The sequence below is a fragment of the Callithrix jacchus genome, chromosome 1 (genome assembly GCF_049354715.1).
Source record: "Callithrix jacchus isolate 240 chromosome 1, calJac240_pri, whole genome shotgun sequence".
NCBI lineage: Eukaryota > Metazoa > Chordata > Mammalia > Primates > Cebidae > Callithrix > Callithrix jacchus.
In genome coordinates, this window is record NC_133502.1 from 181,884,844 (window position 1) to 181,910,954 (window position 26,111).

General features: G+C 50.8%; 1 protein-coding gene across 2 annotated transcripts; it reads right to left on the bottom strand.

The window, feature by feature from the left end:
- Nucleotides 1–1,492: 1,492 nt before the first annotated feature.
- On the bottom strand, nt 1,493–24,151 carry ABO (ABO, alpha 1-3-N-acetylgalactosaminyltransferase and alpha 1-3-galactosyltransferase). Of its 2 annotated transcripts, XM_017977174.4 has the most exons (7): nt 24,084–24,151; nt 12,095–12,164; nt 11,371–11,427; nt 9,859–9,906; nt 7,494–7,529; nt 6,832–6,966; nt 1,493–4,685 (listed from the first exon to the last, which is right to left on the bottom strand). In XM_017977174.4, the coding sequence occupies exons 1-7, from the start codon at nt 24,109–24,111 to the stop codon at nt 3,995–3,997; spliced, it is 1,065 nt and encodes a 354-aa protein (XP_017832663.2). In that variant the 5' UTR covers nt 24,112–24,151; the 3' UTR covers nt 1,493–3,994. The 2 variants fall into 2 exon arrangements, with proteins under 2 accessions (XP_017832663.2, XP_017832666.2); XM_017977177.4 differs by lacking the exon at nt 9,859–9,906 and having other exon boundaries at nt 2,152–4,685.
- Nucleotides 24,152–26,111: the final 1,960 nt, after the last annotated feature.

Consider the following 26,111-nt stretch of genomic DNA (forward strand, 5'->3'; position numbering starts at 1 on the left):
CGGAAGCCTCTGCATCCTGAGCTCAAGTGATCTCCCACCTCAGCCTCCCAAGTAGCTGGGACTACAGGTACACGCCATCACACCCAGTAACTTTTTTATTTCAATAGATTTTGAGGGAACAGGTGGTATTTGGCTACATGAATAAGTTCCTTAGTGGTGATTTCTGAGATTTTGGTGCAGCCATCACTGAGCAGGGTACACTGCACCCAGCGTGTATTCGTCCAGCCCTCTCCCCCTCCCATGTCTTCCCCCAAGTCCCCAAAGCCCATTGTAACATTCTTATGCCTTTATGTCCTCATAGCTTAGCTCCCCCAGCTAATTTTTAGATTTTTTGTAAAGACAATGTCTCACTATGTTGCCCAAGCTGGTCTCAAACTCCTGTGTTCAAGCGATCCTCCCGCCTCCCAGTGTGCTGAGATTATAAGGCGTGAGCCACCACACCTGGCCATACCTAATTTTTTACTTGCATTTCTCATAGAAAAAAATCCCAAAATGGAAATCACCATTTTCATCCTTACCAGATGTACAATTATGTGATTTTTAGTATAGTCATAATTCAGCACAGCCATCACCACTGTCTATTCTGAATATTTTCATCACAGAAGAAATTGTACTGATTGACAGTCACTCCCCAATTCCCCCATGCCCAGCTCCGGCAACCATTCATTTACTTTCCATGGATTTGCCTGTTCTGGAAGTTTCATAGAGATACAATCATATGATCATATGACACCTTTTGTGCTTGGTTTCTCTCACTTAGCATAACTGTCCCAACTTCCATCCATGTTATAGCATGTATCAACATCTCATTTCTTTGAACAATCAAATCCTATTCCATGATATAGATAGACCACAATCCACTTATCTAGTCATGAGTTGATGGATATCAATTTGGGTTGGTTTCACTTTACTCAACGTATATGATGTGGAAAAGGGTTTTTCCTAGGTTTCTACATATAACATCATTTCATCTGCAAACGAAGATGGTTTTCCTTCTTCCTTTCTCATCTGGATGTGTTTCATTTTCCTTGCTTAACTTTCCAGGCTGAAACCAACTCGGTGTGAGTGGAGGCTGTGCCAGAAGACAGTGTCCTTCAACAGGTGGACGGGCACACACTGTGGGCCACGTACATCCAAGATCGTGGCTCGCTAGTCAGCAACACAGAGGAGTTGGGACTGAGAAACACACACCACAGAAGGCCCCATAGCGAATGGCCCCATGAACATTCTCAAAATGACAAAGCAGAGATGGAGAATAGATGGTGAGCTGAAGACAAGCATGACTAATGGGATGGCACTGGGAGCTCTCTGTGCGGACAGGCCTGTATCCTGTCGGGGTGGTAGTCACATATCCATGCTTGGGACAAGATGGTGCAGAACTATATGCACTGGCCGGTGTTAATTTCCAGATTTTCACAGAGTGCTATTGTGAAGAAAGAGGCGATGAATGGAGAAAGTGGGTGAAGGGGACATGGGACCATTCTCTACACTCTTTCCTTCTCATTCCTTTTTTATTGTTTTTAGAGACAAGCTCTTGCTCTGTCATCCAGGCTGTGCAGTGGTGCCATCAGAGCTCACTGGAACCGCAGACTCCCAGGCTCAAGGGATCCTCCCACCTCAGCCTTCGATGTAGCTGGGACAAAAGGCACGTGCCACCACACTCAGCTAATCCTTTTACTTTTTGTAGAGGTGGAGTCTCCCTGCGTTGCCCAGCTGCTGTCAAATTCCTGGGCCCAAGCAGTCCTCCCGCCTTGGCTTCCCGAGGCACTGGGACTGTAGATGTGAGCTACCATGCTTGGCCCATACTCTTCATTCAACTTCTTGTGAATCTATCATGATTTCAAAATAAAAATGTTTTAAATGCTATGCTGAAAGACAAAGCATACCCAAGGCAGCAGCGTGGGGCAGGGCTGCTGGTCCCATCTGCCGGTGGCTGGCTGGAGAACTCTGTGACACGGCCACATGAGCACAGACCTGAGGAAGTGTGTGCGATCTGGGGAAGGGCCTCTGGGCAGAGATGATGGAAAGGCCTGGTGCAGGAGTATGCCAGGGACTGGAGAAAAAGCTGGCACCCCACGTGCTGCTCTCAAACTCCTGTGTCCAAGGGATCCTCCTGCCTCCTCCCAAAGTGCTGAGATTACAGGCGTGCGTGAGCCACCACACCTGGCCATACCTATTTTTTTACTTGTATTTTTCATAGAAAAAAAAATTCCATGATATAAAATTCACCATTTTCATCCTTACCAGGCATACAATTATATGATTTTTAGTCACAATTCAGCACAGCTATCACCACTGTCTATTCAGAACATTTTCATTATATATTCACTAGTGGGAGGGAGAGTATGCAACTGTATTTCCTATTCTTCCCCCCCACCTGCCCATCTGAGATGGAGTCTCACTCTGCTGCTAGGCTGGAGTGCAGTGATGCGATCTCGGCTCACTTCAACCTCCGCTCCCAGTGTTCAAGTGATTCTCCTGCCTCAGTCTCCCGAGTATTTGGAACTACAGGTGCACACCACCATGGCCAGCTAACTTTTGTATTTTTAGTACAGACAGGGTGTCACCATGTTGGCCAGGATGGTTTTGATCTCTTGAACTAATGACCTCCCTGCCTTGACTTCCCAGAATGCTGGGATTACAGGCATGAGCTACCACGCCCGGCCCTGCCTTTCCCATTCTATGTATTCATGTTTGTAACTAAATTTTTATCCTTTTCCTTAAAAAGCCCCCCAAACTGTAGCCTTTCATCTCATGCAAGCTGGGCCATCCCTGAGTGGGAAGGAGGATGGGGAAGAGGTGGGAGGCTGGCCCATGGGGCCACGGGAAACACTGTGACTCCAGGTGGTACCTCGGCCCCCAGGGTTCCTAGCAGAGGAGCAACTCCACAGGGGATTAACAGGATCCCAGTGGCTGCTGAGGGGAGTGTGAACTAGGGGGGCCCAGTGCGGAAGTGGGGCCAGGGGATGCGATTCCACCATCCAGGCAAAATAATTCTGGCTGGGACTGGGTTGGAAGAAGTGCAGGTTGATTGAAAATGGCTGGGGAAGGCAGAGCCGGTAGGGTTGTGAGCAGTCGGAGATAGCCTCAGAGAGGTCACAGATGACTCTCAGGGTCTGACTGGAGCATCTCCTGAGAGGCTGGGGGTGGGGCAGTGCAGGAGCTCTGAGAGGAGGGAGCCCACCGCCGGGACTGTCCTCGCCTCCCTCCAGGCTCCAGAAGAGACCTCCTTCATGATACCCTGTCTAAGCGGAAGGTGCCCCAGGAGCTCACCATGGGGGCTGAAGATGGCAGCCCCTCCAGGAACTTATGCCCCAGGCCCTGAATTTAGGCTGCCTAAGTCTGTGTGCCTACATCTGTGCGTATATGCATGTCTGCATGGCTGTGTGTGCGCGTCTGTGTATCTGTGTATGCATGTCTGTGTGTCTATGTGTCTGTGTGTGCATTTCTGTTTGTCTTTCTCTGCATGTTTGCATGTGTGTCTCCATGTGTCTGTGCATTTCTGTGTGTCTATGTGGTCTGTGTGACTGCTGTATGTTTGTCTTTCTCTGCATGTGTCTCCGTGTGTCTCTGTGCATGTCTGTGTGTCTATGTGGTCTGTGTGACTGCTGTATGTTTGTCTTTCTCTGCATGTGTCTCCGTGTATCTCTGTGCATATGTCTCCGTGCATCTCTGTGCATGTGTCTCTGTGTGTCTCTGTGCATGTCTGTCTGTGTCTGTCTATATTTCTGTACATCTTTGTACATGTTTGTGCGTCTGTGCATCTGTGTGTCTGCATGTATGTTTTTCTGTATATGTCTTTGGCTGTGTGTATGTCTGTATGTAATGGTGTGTCTCTGTGGCCATGGTGGGGGGGGGGTGATTTGAGGTGGGGGCAGGGCCTAGGTTTCAATTGTTTTCAACAGGACGGAAAAAAGAAGCGGACTTTATCCATTCTTCTAAAACCAAGGGTGGGAGGGAGATGGGGCTGCCAACCCTCCCAGAGCCCACCCGCTCATGGGTTCCGGATTGCCTGGTGGTTCTTGGGCACCGCCACAAACCTCAGCTTCTTCAGGAGGGGGGGCCAGCCCAGCAGTTGCTGGTCCCACAGGTACTCGGGGGATAGCACCTTGGTGGGTTTGTGGCGCAGCAGGTACTTGTTCAGGTGGCTCTCGTCGTGCCACACGGCCTCGATGCCATTGGCCTGGTCCATCATCATAGCCTGGTGGCAGGCCCTGGTAAGCCGCTGCACCTCTGGCACTGACCCCCCGAAGAACCCCCCCAGGTAGTAGAAATCTCCCTCGTCCCTGGGGATGTAGGCCTGGGACTGGGGCCGGCGCTCATAGGTGAAGGCCTCCCGGCTGCTTCCATAGAAGGCGGGATGCAGGGTGCCGAACAGCGGGGACAGGATCTCCACGCCCACGTGGTCACTGAACTTCATGTCCACGTCCGTGCACACCAGGTAATCCACCTCGCGGAGGAAGCGCCGCTCGCAGAAGTCGCTGATCATCTCCATGCGGCGCATGGACACATCCTGCCAGCGCTGGTAGGCGCGCACCTCGAGCACCGACAGCTGCCGGCCCGCCCCCAGCGCCACGTGCGGCACCGCGGCTGCCTGGTCGGTGAAGATGTAGTAGTGGACCCGGTGGCCCACCATGAAGTGCTTCTCCGCCGTCTCCAGGAACAGCTTCACGAAGGCCACGTATCTGCAAGGCAGGGGAACAGGGGCTGGGGAGCCGCTGGCCGTGCACCCGTGGGAAGCCTGCCCTGTACGCTTCCACCAGCGGCCATGGGAAGGCTCAGAGGAGCAGATGCACCATGTTCTCCTGCCCTGTCCTGAGCGAGTCCTCGGGCTGTGACTCACTTCATCATCTTCCCAGGACAGGCAGCTGGAGGCTCATAGTAGGCCACAGGCTGGTGCCGGCTTACTTGTCCTCGGCCCGGCCTGAGCCACCAGGCAGCTGCCCCTCTTATGCCCGGGCCAGCCATGTGCCCCCATTAGAAGCTGCGCTTGGGTGCAAGCTCCACCTCTGCACCCTAGAGCTTCCTCCGTCCCAGGCTTGAACTGCACATATTCCTAGGAGTAGGTTATTCCTGGACTCCGCCCCTGGATCAGGAACCAGGCCTACCACGTGGGGGAAGGGAAAAAGGGGACCCAGAAAGAATTGGGGTAAAGGGTTGTTGAGGCCACAAACCCGGAGTCCAAAGGTAGAACCTCTAGACCCAGGTCAGGTGTCCTACCCCAGGACCTTTTTTCCAACTGCCTCAGATGGCTGGCCCCTCCTTCAGGTCCCTCAGGGCCGTGTGCCACCGTCATGGGGGGCGGCTGTCTACCACCATTCAGCAAGTGTGATGAGCCCCCTGAGGCCCCGAGTTTATGGAGCAGGCACCGTGGCTGCTTTGCTCCATCTGGCTCATTGGCAAACTACTCACAAGGACCCTACAGATACCTGGGAGGGACCCATGTCCCAGGGAGCCAGTGAGCCCAGTGGGGAGCCCAGGCATGGCAGTCAGGCCCTGGGGTGCAAGTCCAGGCCCAGTGTGGCTGTGGGCTCAAGGCTTAGCTCTGTAGGGCTGCTTCTCCCCACAGGCACTGGGGATGTGAGGACCACCTCAGGGTCCAGAGAGGACACAGACAGCCAGCCTACAACAGCGAGGTGGTACCCTGATGCAGCCCCCAGGGGCAACTCCCCAGCACTCTGTCCCTAGAAACTGGAGTGTGAATTATCTGGCTATCCCCATGCCCTTCTCAGTCCCTGCAAATCGGGCCACACCACCCCAGTGGCCTGACTCCCATGCCTGGGTGCCTTTCTGAGTTCGCTTCTCTCCGGGGCATGTGTGTCCCCAGGTATCCGTAGAGCCTATGCTCCCCTTGTGAGTGGTTTGCCAATGAGCTGGGTATGGCAAAGCAGCCATGGTGCCTGCTCCATTAAATCAGGGCCTCAGGGGGTCACGGCACACATGCTGAATGGTGGGAAAGCCTATGTCCCATGGTGGTGGCACATGGCCCTGGGGGACCTCAAGGAGGGACCCGCTGTCTGTGGCAGTTAGAGAAAACGTTTTGTGGTTAGGGAGACATCTGACCTGGGCCTAGAAGCTCTAGCTTTGGAATCAGGGTTTGCGGCCACACCTCTCCCACATCTGAATTGGTAGAGGGGATTGTGAAGGCCACAGGGTCATCCTGCAGGCTGCACACTGCATGCTGTGGGGAAGGACGCTCCTCCTTCCGCGTGCACATGCCACTTACATGCCTTCTATCTGTGGTCCACAAAAGTCCCAGAAGCAGTCACTGTCACTGGCCTGTCTGCCCATGGGTGCTGAGAGGTCAAGTATGTGCGTTCGCCTCACCAGCTCCTGTGAAGCTGGCCTGGCCCAGAGTCCAAGGGCATTATGGGTCAGCCACTTCCCTTGATGTCTGGGGCCAACTGCCTTGCCTGCTTCACCTCAACTGAGGACACAGAGTGACCACGGCTCTGCCAGCATCCTCTTTCTAGGGTCCAAGGACAGTAAACAGGTGTTCCCCTCCTGCCATCTTTGGTCAGTGAGTGGAGTCCACCTGGAGCCTTGTATGGAGGTGGTGGCTCAGCAGGAGGGCCAACCATAGGTACAGAGAGGAGGGGGCATCAGGAACCGCCATCCCTGGGTGAGATACAGCCTCTGGAGAAGGAGCTCACTTTTACCCCCAGGGAGTCCACGTGAGCTCAGTAAGATGCTGCGTGAATGGCCTTTCCCATCTACCATCTGGGAGGACAAGTCTGGCCTCCCTGCTCTGTCCTGAACACAAACAGAGACCTTGATGATCCCGGTCACTCCCCGCAGCCCGGTCTCTGCCCTGGCCCCTCACTGACTTACTTCTTGATGGCAAACACAGTTAGCCCGATGCTGATGTTCCGGAGCCTGAACTGCTGATTGAGAATGTCGATGTTGAAGGTGCCCTCCCATATGATGGGAGCCAGCCAAGGGGTCAGCACAAGGACATCTTTCCTACTGCACATGGAGAGGGGTGTGCGGTAGCATGGAGCTGGCAGGGCGCCGCCTGCACGTGCCTCTGGGACACGGCCACCCCCACCTGGAAACCCCACTCAGCTTCCGCCTCTTCTGACCACCCTTCCAGAGGCAGCCACCATTCCCCCAAAACCAACCAGAGGCAAATGCAGACTCCAACTGGACCAGTCATCCCCAACCCTCCCTCAACATTGGATCTGCCGGACCACAGAGGGAGCTGAGCTTTGCTGGCAGAGACAGGAACCACCCCCCCGACAGACACCCTCCCCCAGCCCTCCTCCCCAGGCCTCTGCAGGGGCTTTGGTGATCAAAGAGATAGAAAACAAGAGACCAAGTCAAAGAAAGCAAAGGGAATGAGAACAGCCATGTGGGCCTCCAAATTCAGATGTCAGGGGAACCTGAGAGGAGAGAACAGCGAAGCAGCCCCAGCTGAGACTTCCATCAGGGAAACCGCCCTCTGCCCTCAGAACAGCCCCTGGAGCTGCTTGCAGTTTCAGTAACTTACTCACCAGGGTGTCAAAATCTTTGGCTGGGGGTAGACCATCCTGCAAGCACAAAGTGCCATCCCGTGAGTTTGGAGTTTGCATGGGAAGCGTGGGATGCATGTAGGCAGGGGGCGTGCACCCTCCACTAAGGCCGCACTCCCAGGCTGGAATCGCTGTGGCTGCTCCGGGCTGTGTCAGCCCACAACCACAGGACCCCGGGGCAGGGCCAAAGCTCAGAGTCTTCGATTCAGCACTTGTAGACTGGGGAGACGGACGAAGTGACCTGAGGACCATTGCTTTCCACTTGGCTTAAGGCTGGGAGTGACGTAAGAGGTCCTGTCTTAATACACTGTAGGCAGAGAGGAGGCTGCATGTGTAGCCCCTGTCTCTGGTCATTCCCAGGGAAAGGGCCTGAGACGTGCAGACGCCCCACCTGGGCCTGAAGCCTGCTGGGCCTCCCTGTGGGCTGGTGGCGTCCACAGCCCGGCTTCCTCTCTGAGAAGTCAGGGAGTAACACCTGCTCCGACAGTGACACAAAGCACTGACAGGTGTCACACAGCCTGAGGGACGTGCGGGCCACAGTGATGTCCTACCTAAAGTACTGGAGAGGAGACATGAGCCGAGGCCATTTTAACTGTCAGTAATGGCCACAATTTGTTTTTGTTTTTTTGAGACAGAGTCTCACTCTTGTTGCCCAGGCCGGAGTGAAGTGGTGCGACCTCGCCTCACTGCAATCTCCGCCTCCCAGAATCAAGTGATTCTCCTGCCTCAGTCTCCCGAGTAGCTGGGATTACAGGTACTCCCCACCACACCACTAATTTTTGTATTTTTAGTAAAGACAGCATTTCACCAGGTTGGCCAGGCTGGTCTCGAACTCCTGACCTCAGGTGATCTGCCCACCTTGGTCTCTCAAAGTGCTGGGATTACAGGTATGAGCTCCCACACTTGGTAATGCCCACACTTTTAATGTCCTGTGATGGCCTTTAAAAGCAGGGAATCAGCCAAAATAGGAAGGAAATTCTGACACTTGCTACAGCCTGGATGGACTGTGAGGACATCATGCTCAGTGAATTAAGCTCGTCATAAAAAGACAGCTACCGGCCAGGCACAGTGGCTCATGCCTATAATCCCAGCACTTTGAGAGGCCGAGGTGGGCAGATCATGAGGTCGGGAGTTTGAGACCAGCCTGACCAACATGGTGAAACCCTGTCTCTACTAAAAATATAAAAATTAGCCAGGTGTGGTGACATGTGCCTGCCATCCCAGCTACTCAGGAGGCTGAGGCAGGAGAATTGCTGGAACCTGGGAGGCAGAAGTTTGCAGTGAACGGAGATTGTGCCACTGCACTCCAGTCTGGGTGACAGGAAGACTGTCTTAAAAAAAAAAAAAAAAAAATTTCAGTGACTGCGGAATCCACTTATAAAAGGTAGCTGCAGTGGTCAGCCTCAGAGCCAAGCCACAGACCATGCAATGGTGAGTATCAGGAGAGCTGGGGGAAGGGACACCAGAGTTTTTATTTCATGGGGATGGAGCTTCAGTTCTGCAAGACGAAAAGAGTCCTGGAGAGGGATGGTGGTGATGGCCGCACAGCGATGTGAATGGACTTAGCAGTACTGAAGACTTAAAAATGATTCAGATGGCAAATTTCATGTTAAGTGTATTTGGCTGGGCACAGTAGCTGATGCCTGTAATTTCAGCACTTTGGGAGACCAAGGTGGATGAATCACAAGGTCAGGAGTTCAAGATCAGCCTGGCCGAGATGTTGAAACCCTGTCTCTACTAAAAATACAAAACTTAGCTGGGCATGATGACAGGAACCTGTAATCCCAGCTACTCAGGAGGCTGAGGCAGGAGAATTGCTTGAACATGGGGGGCAGAGGTTGCAGTGAGCAGAGATCACACCGTTGTACTCCAGCCTGGTGACAGAGCAAGACTCCATCTCTAAATAAATAAATAAGTAAAATAAAATAAAAATGATTAACATAGTAAATGTTAGGTTAAGTGCATTTGACCACAATTTAAAAAAACAAAATCAAAAGCAGTGTGGGCAACTCGGCCTTGGTTGCCTAGGCTCCCCCAGGTTCAGCACTGATAAAGGCCCATATCCCGGGAAACAGCCCCCGAGGCCCAGACAGAGCAGACCAGCTGGTCCTCCTCTTTCAAAGCCAATGACAGACAGGCAGCTGGTAAAAACTGAAGCCCTGGCCGCATCATGCTCTCTGAATGGCTGCAGGACGAGGGCAGAGTCAGAGCAGAGACTGGGGAAGGAGCGGCCTCCAAGCCACAGGAGGAAAGAGGAGCTGCTCCCACATGTCTCTGCCCACACACACAGGTACCCGGCTGCAGGACAATTCTGTGACACGGGAGGCACCGAAGGAAGACGTTATACCTTGGCAATGGGACACTCTGCAGACCACCCGGGTCCCTAACAGCCGTGCTGCAGAATGAGAACACAGGAGATGAAGTTTATTCCAGCAGCAGGGATTGAGGGCACAAGCACATGGAAGCCAGCAGAGGGTCCCAGGGGAAGGCTGGAGCTCGGAGCAGAGTCCACCAGGAACAGTCACAGAACAGCCATCCCTGTGCTGATGGGCCTGGCATGGGCCCATGTGCCAGACCCTGTAAGGCCAACGCTGCTGTCTGAGGTCTGCATTTGGGGGCCCTCACAGCCCACAGGTTCACCAGACACGTCGAAGCCAAGGCTGGGCGGAGTGGAGTTTCAGAACATGTCTGCAAACCCCAAGGGCCCTCCCATCAAGAAATGGGGTCTGATATTCCTGTTTCTAAGAAAGAAAATGCGGCAGAAGTAACACTGGGTGACTTCTGAAGCCAGTGTTCTGTATCCGGCCTCTGTATCTTCTTTCTTGGGATACTGGTCTTGGAGCTTCCAAACCAAGCTGAGCAGGAGCCCAGGCCCCGGGGAGAGGCACTGGGTAGGTGTCTCAGCTGAGAGGCAGCATCAACTGCCAGAGATGCAGGGAAGTCCTTGCAATGACCCCAGCCACCCACCATCTCCCATAACTGCCTGAGGCCCCGAAGTGAACCAGCCAGGTGAGCCCCATGCACCCCAGGAAGCCCAGGGACAGATGTGATCAAGGGTTGTGATCATTTTCCATCAATGGGGTGGTGCTCTGCAGCCATGGGTCACTGACATGAGTGGGAATTAGCAGACACAGCAGGGGCCACAGCATGGGCCCAGGGGCCACAGCACGGGCACAGGCCCGGAGTTAGGACCACATGGCAGGTGGACCAGCGACAGGCCACTCTGAAGCACAGAGGGCGAGGGAAGAGGTGGGAAAATGAGGCTGGGGAGGTCAGGCAGGCAGGATCAGACCATGGACCGCCTCCTACCTTCTGTTCTGGAAAGATCACTCCAGTTACTGTGAGGACATGGGGGACAGGGCTGATGGGGATGGGGAGACAAATGTGAGGCTGTTTCAGAGATGAGGCAGCCCCAACGGACCAATGGAGCAGGGTTGCGAAGGCAGAGAGGCCGGTGGGCAGGCGAGCTGCTCAACAGCAGGGCTGGTGGGACCTGGGAACCCAGTGTAGGGCTGAGGGCAAAGGGAGAGTTGAGGATGGCAGGTGGAAGGCGACTAAGGAGGAGGGGTGTAGGCAGGGAGCAGAGACCATGTGTGGGAACTCTGGGTAAGCCTGGAGTTGGGGACTGGAGGTCAGAAGGAGGTCAAGGCTGACTCCAGAGATGTGGAGGCAGACGTGTCAGGTGACCCTTCAAGGCCACAGAGCTGGCCATGTCTACACTGGGCATAGGATCGAGAGGGGGCCCAGGCCCACCCATGTGTGTGCCCGGGAGGGGAGGGGGAGTTCCCAGAGTGGGACGCCAGCCCAGAGCCAGCACCCGGCCAGCATACACGGTCTGCCTGCCCTTCCCCTCACTCACTGTGCCTCCAGTTCCAGGCTTCCTGGCATTAGGCTTCTGGGGCTTAGGACCCCATAACTGCAGGAAGGAAGTGCGCCAAGGTTCAGGACACAGAATCAAGACTGCCTGTCGATCCCTTCCTCCAAACAGCACATTCTGGGGCCAGCCATGAGCACAGGAGTCCCCGATGAGCTGCAAGGCCTCCAGACAAGCAGGAAACATTCTCAGCAAAGCCCAGGCACCTCACCACATACCACACCAGGAGGTGGGCAGGAGGGAATCCCTGGGGATATTGCTCATGCATGGGCACCTGCAGCAGCTGCAGAAGGCCCCCCCACCCCCATGCCTTGGTCAGCGCAGCCCCCGAGGCCACCTCAGGGCCATGTCCACAAATGCCCCACTCTGTGGTTCTGGGACCTTCTGTGCCTGGAAGCAGCTAACAGCTCGGGACCCAGACTTGCCTTCCCCAGCCCCAGCCACGCAAGGGGCTCGCTCTCCCAGCCCCAGACTCCCCACTTATGAAAATTTTAAATGGGAGAGTGAGGAGTGCATTGCCCAGTGAGGCTTAAATAAGGGAGCAAGTAAACACACCTCCCCCGCAGCCGGACAGGGGCAACAACTGTCCTTAGGACGCTGATGGCTACTGTGATGCTTGGGGGGCTCAGGGGGTTCCCATGGGTCTGATTAGCTGCTGTGGCCACTTCTCCCCAAACCAGGCCAGCTCCAATGGGCAAATGTGTCTTACCCAAACAAGACCAAGACAAGCATTGTTAGGAAAAGGATCACAGGTAGAGGTGAGTAGCATTTTGGATTTCCTGGAAAACAGGAGGGGAAAAATCAGATCACTCACCCTCCTTCTCTCACCTGCCCCAGTTTACGTGTCCTGTCTTGTGATTCAGGCACCAGACCCTTCGAGGGGCCTTCATCTGCCAAGACAGTCCCTCTGTGCCACAGGGGACGCTTTCAGCCCCCCATGAGCATCTGCAAAGCCAGTCCAGACCCGGCCCTCCTCCCCATCAGAGAACAGGGAGGTGATCTGCTCCTCCCAGCTCATCAGCCTGACTGCTCCCACAGACTCTGAGTGTCACCCCGGCTTCCCAATGACCTCCTTCCACTCAGCATCCTCTTCCCACGGGAGACCGAAGGGAACCACACTGAAATGAGCACCTTGAGGTCACTGTTGAACCCAGTGGGGAGGCCAGGAGAGCCTCATGGCCAGGCTGAGCCAGGAGGTCAGACCAGTTCCTGCCACGTAGAGGAGTCACCAGCCTCCCCCGGTGTCTCCCTGCCCTCTCAGAGGCCCATGCCCTGGAAGCAATCAGTGGTGTTTCTTTTAAGGTGATTTTGATGTATGTTCAAGTCACGTGCTGTAGTTCCCCCATATCCACGCCTTCACTTGCTGCAGTTTCAGTGACCCGTGGTCAACCAAAGGCCAATAATAGGTGAGTACAGTGCAGTAAAATATTTTGAGGACAGGTCTGGGGGCTCATGCCTGTGATCCCAGCACTTCGGAGGCTGAGGCAGGAGAACTGCTTGAAGCCAGGAGTTCTAGACCAGCCTGGGCAACATAGTGAGAACTCACTTCTATCAAAGGAAAAAAAATTAGCTGAGCATAGTGTTGCACCACTATGGTCCCAGGAGGCTGAGGTGGAAGGATCACTTGAGCCTAGGAGGTCAAGGCTGCAGTGAGTCATGAATGTACCACTGCACTCCAGCCAGGGTGACAGAGCAAGACCCTGTCTCTTAAAAAAAAAAAAAACCCACAAATTAAGATACATATATATTTTGAGAGAGATCACATTCACATAACCTTTATTACAGTGTATTGTTTTTGTTGTTTTTGAGATGGAGTTTGCTCTTGTTGCCCAGGCTGGGAGTGCAATGGGGCTAACTCGGCTCACTGCAACCTCCACCTCCCGGGTTCAAGCGATTCTCCTCCCTCAGTCTCCAGAGTAACTGGATTTACAGGTGCCCACCACCATGCCCAGCTAATTTTTTGTATTTTTAGTAGAGACAGGATTTCACCACGTTGACCAGGATGGTCTCGAACTCCTGACCTCAAGTGATCCGCCTGCCTTGGACAATATATTGTTATAATTGTTCTATATTATTATGATGGCTGTGAGTTCCATCCTGTGCCTAATTTATAAATTAAACTCTTTCATAGGCATACGTGCATAGGGGAAGACAGTCTGTACAGGGTTTGGTACCAGCCGTGGTTTCAGACACCCACTGGGGATCTCGGAACGTATCCCCACAGATAGGAGGGGCTCCTGTTTTCACAAGGTCTGGAAGCCTTCTGTCTCCCGGCCCGGTTCCTATTCCTTCCCCTGCAATCAGTCCCTTTCAGCTAATTGTTCTGTTGCTTCTTATCTCATAAAGCTTGTCTGTATTTACCTCCGCCTTTCTAAATCCTGTGAGCATAGAACAGTTTATCTCGAATAGCTTCCTGAAACAGAAACGTGGGAGGCAAAATTTGAACTTTACACGTCTTAAGTTATTTTTTCCACTTTTCTAGTCAGTAGATTGTTTGGCTGTAGAGAAATCTAGATGAAAATAATTGTCCTTCAATTTGGCAGAAATTATTCCATTTTTAAAAACTTTGAAAATCAACTTCATTCGAGGGATAACTTACATCCAGTAAAATCGATCCACTTTAGGTGTACGGTTTTGAGGAGTTTTGAACAATGCACACATGTAACCACCCCTCCCACCCCCCGCCGAAACAAGATAGGCAACATTTTCATCACCCCAGTAAGGTCCCTCCTGACCCCAGATCTGATTCCCTGGTGTTTCCCATAAGCGGAATCGCCTGCCACATGCTCTTTTATGTCTGGCTGGATCACACGGCATGACCCTTGAAGATTCACCTACACTGTCCCTGTATCAGTTGTTCATTCTTGCTTGTTGCTGAGAAACGCCATTGTTAACACACCACAATTGGTTTATCCTGTCTCCTATTGACAGACATTTTGGTTTTTATGGTTTGGGGCCCCTAGCAACAAAGCTTCTGTAGACACTCATGTGCAGGGATCTGTGGACCTATGTTTTCATTTTCCTTGAGTAAATACCAAGGAGCAGAAGAGATGAATCATGTGGTAAGCGTGTGTTTAACTTTTCCCAAAGCAGTTACTTAATTCTCCTTTCCCACCAGCAATGCAAGAGAAGTGCAGGTGCTCCACCTTCCAGCAGACACCTGACGGCCACTCCTTTACGTTTTAGCCTCCTAGTGGGTGAGCAGTGGTGTCTGATTGTGGCCAGTGACTAAGCAGGACAGTCATCTTTTCATGTGTTTATTGGCCATTTGTTTGATTCTTATGAAGCCTGTTCAAATGTTTTGCTCATTTTATTATTTTATTTTATTTTGAGACAGACTCTTACTCTGTCACCAGGCTGGAGTGCAGTGGCGTGATCTTGGCTCACTGCAACCTCTGACTCCCTGGTTCAAGCGATTCTCCTGCCCCAGCCTCCTGAGTAGCTGGGATTACAGGCACATGCCACCACGCCCGGCTAATTTTTGCATTTTTAGTAGAGATGGGGTTTCACCATGTTGGCCAGGATGGTCTCCATCTGCTGACCTCATGATCTGCCTGCCTTGGCCTCCCAAAGTGCTGGGATTACTGGTGTGAGCCACCACACCCAGCCCATTTAAATATTTATTTATTTACTTGTATATATTTTAGGGGACACAGTCCCACTCCAGTTGCCCAGGCTGGAGTGCAGTGGCAGGATCACAGCTCACTGGAGCCTCCACTTCCTGTGCTCACGTGATCCTCCCAACTTAGCCTTTTGAGTAGCTGGGACTACAGGTGTGCACCAACACACCTAGCTAATTTTTGGGGGTTTTGATAGAGAGGGGTTTCACCATGTTGCCCAAGCTGGTCTTGAACTCCTGGGCTCAAGCGACCCACCTGCCTCAGCCTCTCAACATGCTGGGATTACAGGCATGAGCCACCTCACCCAGACATTCGTTTTTATTTTATTTTAGAGACAGGGTCTTACTCTGTCACCCAGGCTGGAGTGCAGTGTCATGATCACAGCTCATTGTGACCTCAAATTCCTGTGGTTAGGCCATCTTTCCCTCAGCCTCCTGATTAGCTGGGACTACAAACAATCACCAACATACTTAGCTAATTATTCTACTGTTTGTAGACACTGGGTCTCCTTTAAAATTGAGTTGTTTCTCTTTTATTATTGAGCAGTAGAATTTATTTCTCTATTTTGGATACAGGTCCTTTGCTAAATGCAAATACTACAAATATTTTCTTGCCAGGCACAAAAAGACAGACACTGCATGTTCTCACTTATGTGTAGTATTGAAACATCAAAACAATTAACTCATGGAGATAGAAAATAGGAGGATGGTTAGCAGAGACTGGGAAGGGCCGTGGCAGGGGTGGGAGGGTATGTGGGATGGTTAATGGGTACAAAAAAATAGAATGAATAAGACCTAGTATTTGATAGCATAACAGGAGACTATAGTCAATAGTAATTTAATTATACCCTTGAAAATAACTAAAAGAGAGGCCAGGCACAGTGGCTCGAGCCTATAATCCCAGCACTTTGGGAGGCTGAGGCAGGTGGATCACCTGAGGTCAGGAATTTAAGACCAGCCTGGCCAACATGGTGAAACTTCATCTCTACTAAAAATACAAGAACTAGCCTAGCCAGGTGTGGTGGTGCGCGGCTGTAGTCCTAGCTACTCGGGAGGCTGAGGCAGGAGAATCGCTTGAACCTGGGAGGTGGAGGTTGCAGTGAGTTCAGATGACACCACTGCACTCCAGCTTGGGTGACAGAGGAAGACTCCATCTCAAAAAAATAAAATAAAATAACTAAAAGAGTATAATTGGATTGTTTGTAACACAAAGGACAATTGCTCAAGGGGATGGACACCAGTTCTCCATTATGTGAATTTCCATTGTATGCCTGAACCAACATATCTCATGGACCCCATCAGTATATACACTATGAACCCATAAAAATTAAAGACCAAATACTTCTTAAAATCAAGTATTTTCTCTCAGTCTGTGGCTTGATTATTCATTTTTCCTTAATTTTTTCTTTTGAAGGGAAGTGTTAATTTTGATAAACACTAATTTATCCTTATTAAAATGAAACCATTTTATGGTTTGAGCTTTTTTGTCTCATCTATTAAATTTTTGCCTGCCACAAGTTTATGAATATTTTCTCCAGAATTTCATAATTTTTGTATATGGTGTGAAAGGCCCCTTTCTTCCCCCAATGCATATTCAGGCATTTCAGCCATTTGAATTGAAAATATTTTCCTTTCTCCATCACATTATCTTAGCACCATTATCAAAAAGCAACTATTTAAAAAATCAATTGACTATATCTGTATGGGTCTATTTCTAAACTCTGCATTCTATTCCACTGATCTATCTGTATATCCTAATCAGCCTATTCTGATTACTGTAGCTATGTAATCTACCTTGAAATCCAGCTTGGAAGGTAAGTCTTCCAACTCTTTTTCTCTTTTTCAAATTGTTTTGACTAGTCTGAGACCTTTGCATTTCTATATAAATTTTAGAATCAGCTGTCAGCTTTACAAAAACTTCCTCTGGAGTTTCAAGTTAGATTATGTAGACTCTATAGATCCATCTGGGGAGAAGTGACAGTTTAGCAGTATAAGTCTTCCAATCCATGAGCATGGTATATCTCTCCATTTATTTGTGTCTTCTTTAATTCTTGTCAGCAACATTTTGCAATTTTGGTTTTTTTTGTGGCTTTCTTTCCTTGCCCTGCTCTACTCTGCTTTGCTTTGTCAGGGTCTTGCTCTGTAGCCCGGGCTGGAGTGCACTGCAATCTCTGCCTCCTGGGCTCCAGCCATCCTCTCACCTCAGACTCCTGAGTAGCTGGGATTACAGGCATGAACCACTGCACCTGGCCTTATTTATTCATTGACTTTGAATCTTGAGACTCCCTGCTAAGTTGACTTAGTTGATCAGCTCATAGTGTAAATATATATAATATATATGACAATAATAGCACAAAGGAGCAAGGAGGAAATGAAGCTGTTACATATACCGGAGCAAGGAAAGGTCACCAGACAATAACTTGAATATACAGGAAGAAATCAAGAGTAAAGTCAATAGTAAATACACAGTGTAATATAAAAGACTTAAAAAGTATTTTTCTCCTTACTTGTCTTACTGAATTTAAAAGAAATACAATTGTGTGAAACAATAATTATGACACAGTATTGTTGAGTTTATAACATACATAGATGAATATATATAACAATAATACCACAAATGAGGCGGGGGAATGGAATTATATTAAAGTTTCTGTATTTTACTAAAATTAGTATTAGTCTGAAGTATATTATGATAAATTAAAATGCATATTGTAATCCCTGAAGCAAACAGAAAATAACTATAAAATATACACTTATAAAGAAGAAAGGAATCTAAATGGTATACTAGAAAATATTTAATAGAAAAGAAGGCAGTAAAGGATTAACAGAAGAACAAAAAGGCACGAAACATAGAAAACAAACTGTGAGCTGGCAGATGGAAATCCAGCCACAGCAATAATAACACTGAATGTGAATAGACTGAACATGCCAGTCAAAAGGCAGAGATCGTTAGACTGGATTTTTTAAAAGCTTTGACTATAAGCTGTCTATGAGAGACATACTTCAGAAACAAAGATACAAATAGGTCAAAGCAAAAGGTAGATTTGCTATGCAAACAATAACCCTAAGGGAGCTTGAGGAGCAATACTAATATCAGACCAAATAGATTTTTTTTGCTCTGTTTCCCAGGCTGGAGTGCAGTGGTGTGATCTTGGCTCACTGTAATCTCACCTCCCGGGTTCAAGCACTTCTCAGGCCTCAGCCTCCTGAATAGCTGGGATTACAGGTGTGTGTCACCATGCCTCGCTAATTACAGGTGTGAGCCACTGTGCCCAGACAGATTTTTTAAAATGAAAAATCTTACTAAAGAGAAACATTCTGCAATGATATCAAGTTAATATGTTAGGAAAATACAACAAGAAGACATATACACACACCTGACAACTAGTCCCAAAATACGTGAAACCAAAACTCACAGATGAAGGGAGAAATAGTCAACTCAACAATAATGGTTGGGCTGGGCACGGTGACTCATGCCTGTAATCCCAGCACTTTGAGAAGTGGAGGTGGCTGGATCACTTGAGCATAGGAGTTCATGACCAGTCTGGGTAACATGGCAAAACCCTGTTTCTACAGAAAATAGAAAAATTAGCCAGGCATGATGCTGCTTGTGTGTAGTTGCAGTTACGAGGCTGAGGTGACCTGAGCCTTGGGAGGCGGGGACTGCAGTGAACTGTGATCACACCACTGCACCCCAGCCTGGGTGACCAAGTGAGACCGTTTCAAAAAAAAAAAAAAAAAAATCCAAAAAACCCAATAATGGAACACCAAAATCCTACCTCACTCTCAATGGAGAGAATAATTAGAAAATCAGTAGATACAGATGACTTGACAACACCAGACACCAGCTAGACGTAACTGGCGTGTTTATAACACTCCACCTAGCAAGAGCTAAAGACACGTTCTCCTCAAGTGTACATGGAACAGTTTCCAGGATCGATCATATGCTGGACCATAAAACAAGTCTTGAGAAAGGCAAAAGGACTGATATCCACAAAGTTTCTTCTCTCACCACAAGGGAATGAAATTAGAAATTAACAAAGGAAATTTGGGAAATCTACAAATACATAGAAATTAACACACTTCTACATAAGCAATGGGTCAAAGAAGAAACTCAAAAGATACTCTGAGCTGAATGAAAATGCAAACGCCACATACCAAAATTTATGGGATATAACTAAAGCTGTGTTTCAGGGGAAATTTATACTGTAAATGTCTAGATTAGAAAAACTCAAATCAGTGTGTAAGCTTCCATTGTAAGTAACTACAAAAAGAAAAGACGGAACAAATTAAACCCAAAGTGACAAGAAATAAATTAATAAATATTAGAGTGGAAACCAATGAAATAGAGAACAGAAAGAAAAAGAGAAAAAAAATCAAATGTCAGTTCTCTGAAAAAATCGAGAGAGAGAGAGAGAGAACACAAATAACTAAAATCAGAAATCAAAGAGGAGACACCAGTTCCAAACTTACAGAAATTAAAAGGATTTCAAGGAAATACTAGGAACAAGTGTTTGCCCTACAACATAGGTAACATGGACAGATTCTTACACATAAACTAGAAAGAGGTTAGAAGAAAATATGATTCAACTTTTGTGACATTGGATTAAGATTTCTTAGATATGACACCAGATGCACAATAAAAGAAAAAATTAAATTTGAATGAATCAAAATTTAAAACTTTTGTACTTCAAAAACACCAATAAAGTGTTAAGACAAACTCTTGATGGAGAGAAAATATTTTCCAATCATCTCTCTAATAGCGCATATTCAGAACATGCAAAGAACTGTCAAAACTGAACAAAGGAGACAACTCAGTTTTGTTTTGTTTTTAAATTTTTTTTTTTGACAGAGTCTTGCTCTGTTGCCCAGGCTGGAGTGCAGTGGTGTGATCTTGGCTCACTGCAACCTCTGCCTCCCGTGTTCAAGCAGTTCTCTGCCTCAGCCTCCCAGGTAGCTGGAATCACAGGTTCCCACCACGATGCCCACCTAATTTTTGTATTTTTAGTAAGATGGGGTTTCACGATCTTGATCAGGCTGTTCTTGAAATCCTGACCTCATGATCCACCCACCTTGGCCTCCCAAAGTGCTGGAATTACAGGCATGAGCCCGCACGCCTGGCCCCAATTCAATTTTTTTTTGAGACAGAGTTTCGTTCTTGTTACCCAGGCTGGAGTGCAATGGCACGATCTCGGCTCACCGCAACCTCCGCCTCCTGGGTTCAAGCAATTCTCCTGCCTCAGCCTCCCAAGTAGCTGGGACTACAGGCATGCGCCACCATGCCCAGCTAATTTTTTGTATTTTTAGTAGAGACAGGGTTTCACAATGTTGACCAGGATGGTCTCGATCTCTTGACCTCATGATCCACCCGCCTTGGCCTCCCAAAGTGCTGGGATTACAGGCATGAGCCACTGTGCCCAGCCCCAATTCAATTTTTAAAAAGGCAAAAAGTTTGAACAGGCATTTCACCACAGAAAGTTATATAAAATGCTAAAAAGCACAAGAAAAAACACTGGCCATCATTTGTCATTGGGGAAACGTAAATCAAAACTATGAGATACCACCTTCTACCCACAAGACTGGCTATGTGCTGCTGCAGATGTACAGAAAGTGGGACCCTCAGCCAGGCACAGGGGCTCATGCCTATAATCCCAGCACTTTGGGAGGCTGAGGCAGGCAGATCACTTGAGCCTAGGAGTTTGAGACCAGACTGGGCAACATGGCAAAACCCCATCTCTACAAAAAATACAAAAATTAGCTGGATGTGGTGGTGCATGCCTGTAGTCCCAGCTGCTCAGGAGTCTGAGGTGGGAGGATTGATTGAGCCCAAGAGATTGAGGCTGCAGTGAGCCAAATCATGCCACTGCACTCCAGCCCGGGTGACAGAGCAAGACCTGTTCTCAGAAAAATAAAAAGAAATGAGAACCGTCATACGATGCTGATGGGAATGTAAAATGGGGCAGTCACTCTGGAAAAGAGTTGGCTAATTTCTTAACATGTTAATGCTGCATATCAACCCAAGAGAAATGAAAACATGCCCACACAAAGTCTCGTACAAATGTTCATAGCGGTGTTGTTCAGTTCAAAACAGCTAAAAAAGTGAAAACAGTCATGATGTCCATCAACTGATGAATAAACAAAATGTCTATCCGTAGAGTGGATCACTCAGAAAGGAATTAAATACTGATACATATTACAACATACACGGGTCTCAGAAACATTATTCCAAGTGAAGGAAGTCAGATGCAAAAGACCACATAACACGGGACTCCATTCATACGAATTGTCCAGAAAAGGCAAAACTCCAGACATATACCTTCTAAGCTATATGTCTACATGTAAGTGTGCATTCATCTAAAGACGTAAGTGACACGGGGCGCAGTGGCTCACGTGGTGGCTCCCAGCACTTTGGGAGGCCGAGGCAGGTGGATCACGAGGTCAAGAGATCGAGACTATCCTGGCCAACATGGTGAAAACCTGTCTCTACTAAAAATACAAAAAATTTAGCAGGGCATGGTGGCACGCACCTGTGGTCCCAGCTACTTGGGAGGCTGAGGCGGAAGAATTGCTTGAACCCAGGAGGCGGAGGTTGCAGTGAGCTGAGATTGTGCCATTGCACTCCAGCCTCGTGACAGAGCAAGACTCCGTCTCAAAAAAAAAAAAAAAAAAAAAAAAAAAGACATAAGTGATTAACTTCTTTTAATCTATAACTAAGGTCTGAGTCCTTTCTCTAGAGCTTCAGTCAATTTACTTAATCTAAACGGGTCCAGGTACTGGGGTCATTCGCTTTATCTTGTCTCTTTCTGTGCAGCTTGCAGCACAGGCCTGCTTGTTCTCATCAGCGTTCAACCGGCATTGACTGGATGACTAAATCAACATGCATGAATGTGAGTAACCTGAGAATGGGCAGTCGTTTGCCAGGTTTCTCAAAAGACCTAACTTCTTCTTCAAGATGTTTGTCTCGGATCCAGTCGTGGGCCAGACCCAGTGCCAGAACCCCAGGGGTGTGGAGACCAACTGCCGAGTCCCTGGTCCTCCGAGGCTCCCAGACTTGAAACCAACTCACACAGCATAACCCTTGGGGCCGGATGGACTCTTGGGGTGGCAGCTGTGTTCATGATCTTGACTGGGGGACATTCCATAGGTGTGGACATGGGTCCAAATGTATCCACCTGCACTTTTATGTGCAGCTTATTGTATACATCTGCTGAAACATATTAAGAAGACAAAAGGGAACAACAACAAAAAATGGAAAATAAAAGACCGCAAAGGAGGAACAGGGAAGAACCCGGAAAAAGTTGGCAGCACAGGGAAGAGGCAGGTGTTCACAGTCAGACCTGAGTCCCAGCCCCACTCCGCCCAGCCTGCCTGAGACCACAGCAAAATCGCAAAATCGAAGTCAGACCTGACTCCTCGGCCCCACTCAGCCCAGCCTGCCTGGGACCAGAGCAAAGTCCCAGATATCTGTAAACCGGTTTTCCCATGGGTGAAAGAACGACCTGGGAGGTATTTACTGTTCCTTCCTGAGAACTCATCGGTACTGAACCCAGTGCTGCCTCACAGCAAACCTTGACAAATGGTGAGCATTGTTGAAGGCAGGGTCTCAACCTACCACACACCCACGCGGTTCTCTTCATGAATTTTCCACTCCTCTCCCTCCTGCACCTCTGGAGCTGCACCTCCCCGGCAGCCCTCACCAACTCTGGCCTCGCCGTGCCTTATCCCCCACCCGACTGCAAGTCAAAGTCAAACATTTCTCTCCCCAGATGTGTACACAGCAGTCCTCTAAATTAAAGGACTGTGCCTGCTCTGGGCGCCCCACTTGGCTCTCCCCGGCCTTTGGCACTGGGGTTCACTGGCCTGCAGCCGACACCCCATGCCCTGCCTCCCGCGTCCCTTCCTCTGAAGCGACGTCCTTGTCTGGGGTTAATACCCAAATTTGTTTTCTAGCGCCAAGAAAAAAACAGGGACATACACAAGGAAGGAGTTTAGGGGGAGAGGTTTAATAGACAAAAGAAAGAGAAAGAACAGCTGTCTCTCTAGTGAGAGGGGATGCCCCAGTGGGAATTCGGGCCTGGGGCGAGTGCAATGGATTTTATAGACAGGCTTGAGAAGGGGGTGTCTGAGTTACATAGGGCCAAGATTGATTGGATCAGATGTGACGTCTACATAGCATGGGGAAGGCTGGCCACCCCACCCTAATTTTATTACGCACAGGGACTTTCCACGTGGCCCTGTGGTCTGCTCCTTACTGTACACCTGGCTGGCAAGAAGGGAAGATGGAGCCGCCATGTTGAACAGGTCTAGTCCCAAACAGCCTTTTCCTGTTGGCTACGCCCCCCCATTCACCTGTCCAAAATTCCAGCTTGCTTGTCTATGTCTGCAGCTCATTGTTACCGGCTGCTCATTGTTAGAAAAGAAAATTATTTGGGGGCTGCTTTTCATTAAAAGGAAAACATTACCAAGGACTCCAGTACCCTCACTGTCTGCCTCAGTAATTTCTTAACTCCTACATCACCTGAGCGCCTCGGGCGCAGGTCCCCGGTCACGCTTGGTATTGAACTTGCCCACCTCCTTCCGGAGGCGCCTCCGCGTTTGGGGTCTGGAGGCTGTTCCCGGCTGACCCGGCACCTGGTCACCGTACCCGAGGGGAGGGCTGGGGGGCGGGCAGGGCAGCCCCCAGCCTGGTCCTTGTCCAGGGTCAGTGGATCTGTGCTGAAAATCGCAGCTCAGGGAAGGCGGGGAGCGTGGAGAGGCGAGGAGAGGCCAGAGACCACCACGGCGTTGGGGGACCCCGCCCTCCCCAGGACCCGAGGACCCCGGAGACGAGCCCCCCGCCAGGCAGCGCCACTGCGCCCACCCAGCCTGCGGGTCCCGACATCGTGGCAGCAGCGCCCACCTGCCGCCAGCTCCCCAGTGCGCAGCGTCTCGGAGGCTGGGGCAGCGGCCGGCCTGAGACCTCGGGGTCCTGGGCGCCACCCTCCACCCGATACTCGCCCTGGCCCGGCTTTCGGGCGCACCCCTGATTCCCAGCCGCAGCGGCTCCCTCGCGGCACCCGGGGCTGAGGCCGGCACTCACCGGCTGGCGTCCGCAGCTGCTCAGCCATGGCTCCGCGCCTGGTCTCAGCCGCCGCCTGCCGCCCGCCCGGCCGCCCTGGGGCGGGGTCAGCCCAAGGCGCCCCCTCCCGGCCCGCGCCGCGTTGGGCGCCGAGGCCGGACTCGGGAGGGGACAGTGGGGCGCGGAAGGCGGCCGGGGATCCCCAGGGACCCCGCTGGGAAAGGACGGCGCCTCCTCGCGCGAGCCCCCGATGGCACCCGAGCCCCTGGCAGCCCTGGTCCCCTGGGGCCCTGTCCCTCCATCCCGCCCGGGGCCAAGCAGCTCCGGGTGCCCTTAAAGCCCCGCCCCCGGGGCATGACCCCTTGACAGCCCGTCCTAGAGCAGGGGTGAGTGGGGCGACCCCTTGATATCCTGCTCCCAGAGAGCAGGGGAGACGAAACCCTGAAGCGCCGGCCCCAGAACCCACGACCCCCGGCCTCCGGGTTCGCGCACCGCAGCCTGTAGCCCTCCAGTCCCGCAGGACCCTGCGCCCTGCGTCCGCGACGCCCCCCGGTGGACAGAGTCGCCTCCCCAGCCCGGGCCCACGTCCCTACGGAGCTCCGCGCCCCGCAGGCTGAGAATCCTTCCCGTCCTGCTTGAGATCGAGTCCCCTCCGGCGCCCGCCCCGGACCCCGAAGCCCCTTCGCGCGTTCAGCGGACTGAGCTCTGCTCGGCCCCGCCAAGACCGCCGACTCTGCTTGGCCTCCGCCGGAGGAAGCCCGGGAGCCGGCGGCGGCGGCAGGGACTCCGGAGACCGCGCCCAGCCGCGAGGAGGAGGAACCTCCCGAAGGCTCCAGGTGACGTCCCAGAGGCCTCTTACCGTTTTCCCTGGTATGGCTCAGAGGGTTTTACACTGACACCCCATCCACAGGACCCTGATCCCCTCCCACCGTCATGGGCCCCGTTCTCATCTCAGTGAAAGTTGGGGGCATCTTCAGTGTTTTCCTCTTTTTATAAAGAGCCCCAGCTGGAAACCTAAGAGGAGCACAGGGAAAGTTTCATCCCCTACCGCAGCACAGTGGGCCGCCATGTTCAGGGCGGGGGGTAGTCTGGGTTCTCACACCTTTTGGCTGACTTTCTAGCCCCCCACTCCTCTTCCCATCAGCTCACTGTTTCCATAAAACATTTGTCATGGCGATGTGCAAGGAGCTCCCTCCGCTGCCCTGAACTTCTTCCCTGTAAACAGCCAGCCAGTGCTCAGGAGAAGGGAAGGAATGAAAGGCTCTGCAAAGGAGAGCCCAGTCAGACCAAGAGGTGTGAGCATGAAACCGATGTGTTACTCACAAGCCGCTGGGCCAGGGAACGACGCGGTTCAGAAGAGGGAACAGTCTTGCCCAGGGTCCTGCAGAATTCGGAGCAATGCTGTAGCCCAAACCCAGGTCCAAGGAGAACACCATTCTGGTTTGCATGGGACTAACGGTGTCCATAGGACAGGAAAGTTTTAGTGCTCAAACCAAGACAGGCTTATGCACACTGGGGTGAGTTGATCACCGTACCAGGTCCCCTTCAGACCAGGGTTGTTGCTGCTGCCTGTGGAGTTCTAAAGAGAGGGGTCCCGCTGTGGGGGTTGGAAGGCCAAACTGTGGCTTCCAACCTTGTCTCCGTTGGGACACCTGGCATCAGAACCGACACATGCCCATGGTATGCCCTGTGGAAGTCAACAGCTAGGAGGAAGGGCAAGAGAAGAGTGGACCTCCACCATCTTAAGAAAAATTCCAAAAAATAACATTTCTGCGTGTCCCCCATTCACCAGAACCCGGTCACATGTTGAGACCTCACTTCATGGGAGGTTGAACAATGTAGCATATATCTAATGTGACCAGATACCAAGCAAAAAATTGGAGGGTTTATTATCAAGGAAAGAGAATAGATTGAGAGTTAACTAGCAGCCTCTACCACCCCATCTATTCCTAGTTTATTAGCGGTTTCTTTTTAAAATCAAGAAGAAAATCAGGCCGGCACAGTGGCTCATGCTGTAATCCTAACAGGTTGGGAGGCCGAGGCGGGCAG

Coding starts and splice junctions, on each gene's coding strand:
- ABO (XM_017977174.4), bottom strand. CDS start 24,111: ATGGCTGAGCAGCTGCGGACGCCAGCCG. Junction 7,530..9,858: donor CAGAGTGTCCCATTGCCAAG/GTATAACGTCTT, acceptor TTGTGCTTGCAG/GATGGTCTACCCCCAGCCAA. Junction 6,967..7,493: donor CCAAAGATTTTGACACCCTG/GTGAGTAAGTTA, acceptor CTCCATGTGCAG/TAGGAAAGATGTCCTTGTGC.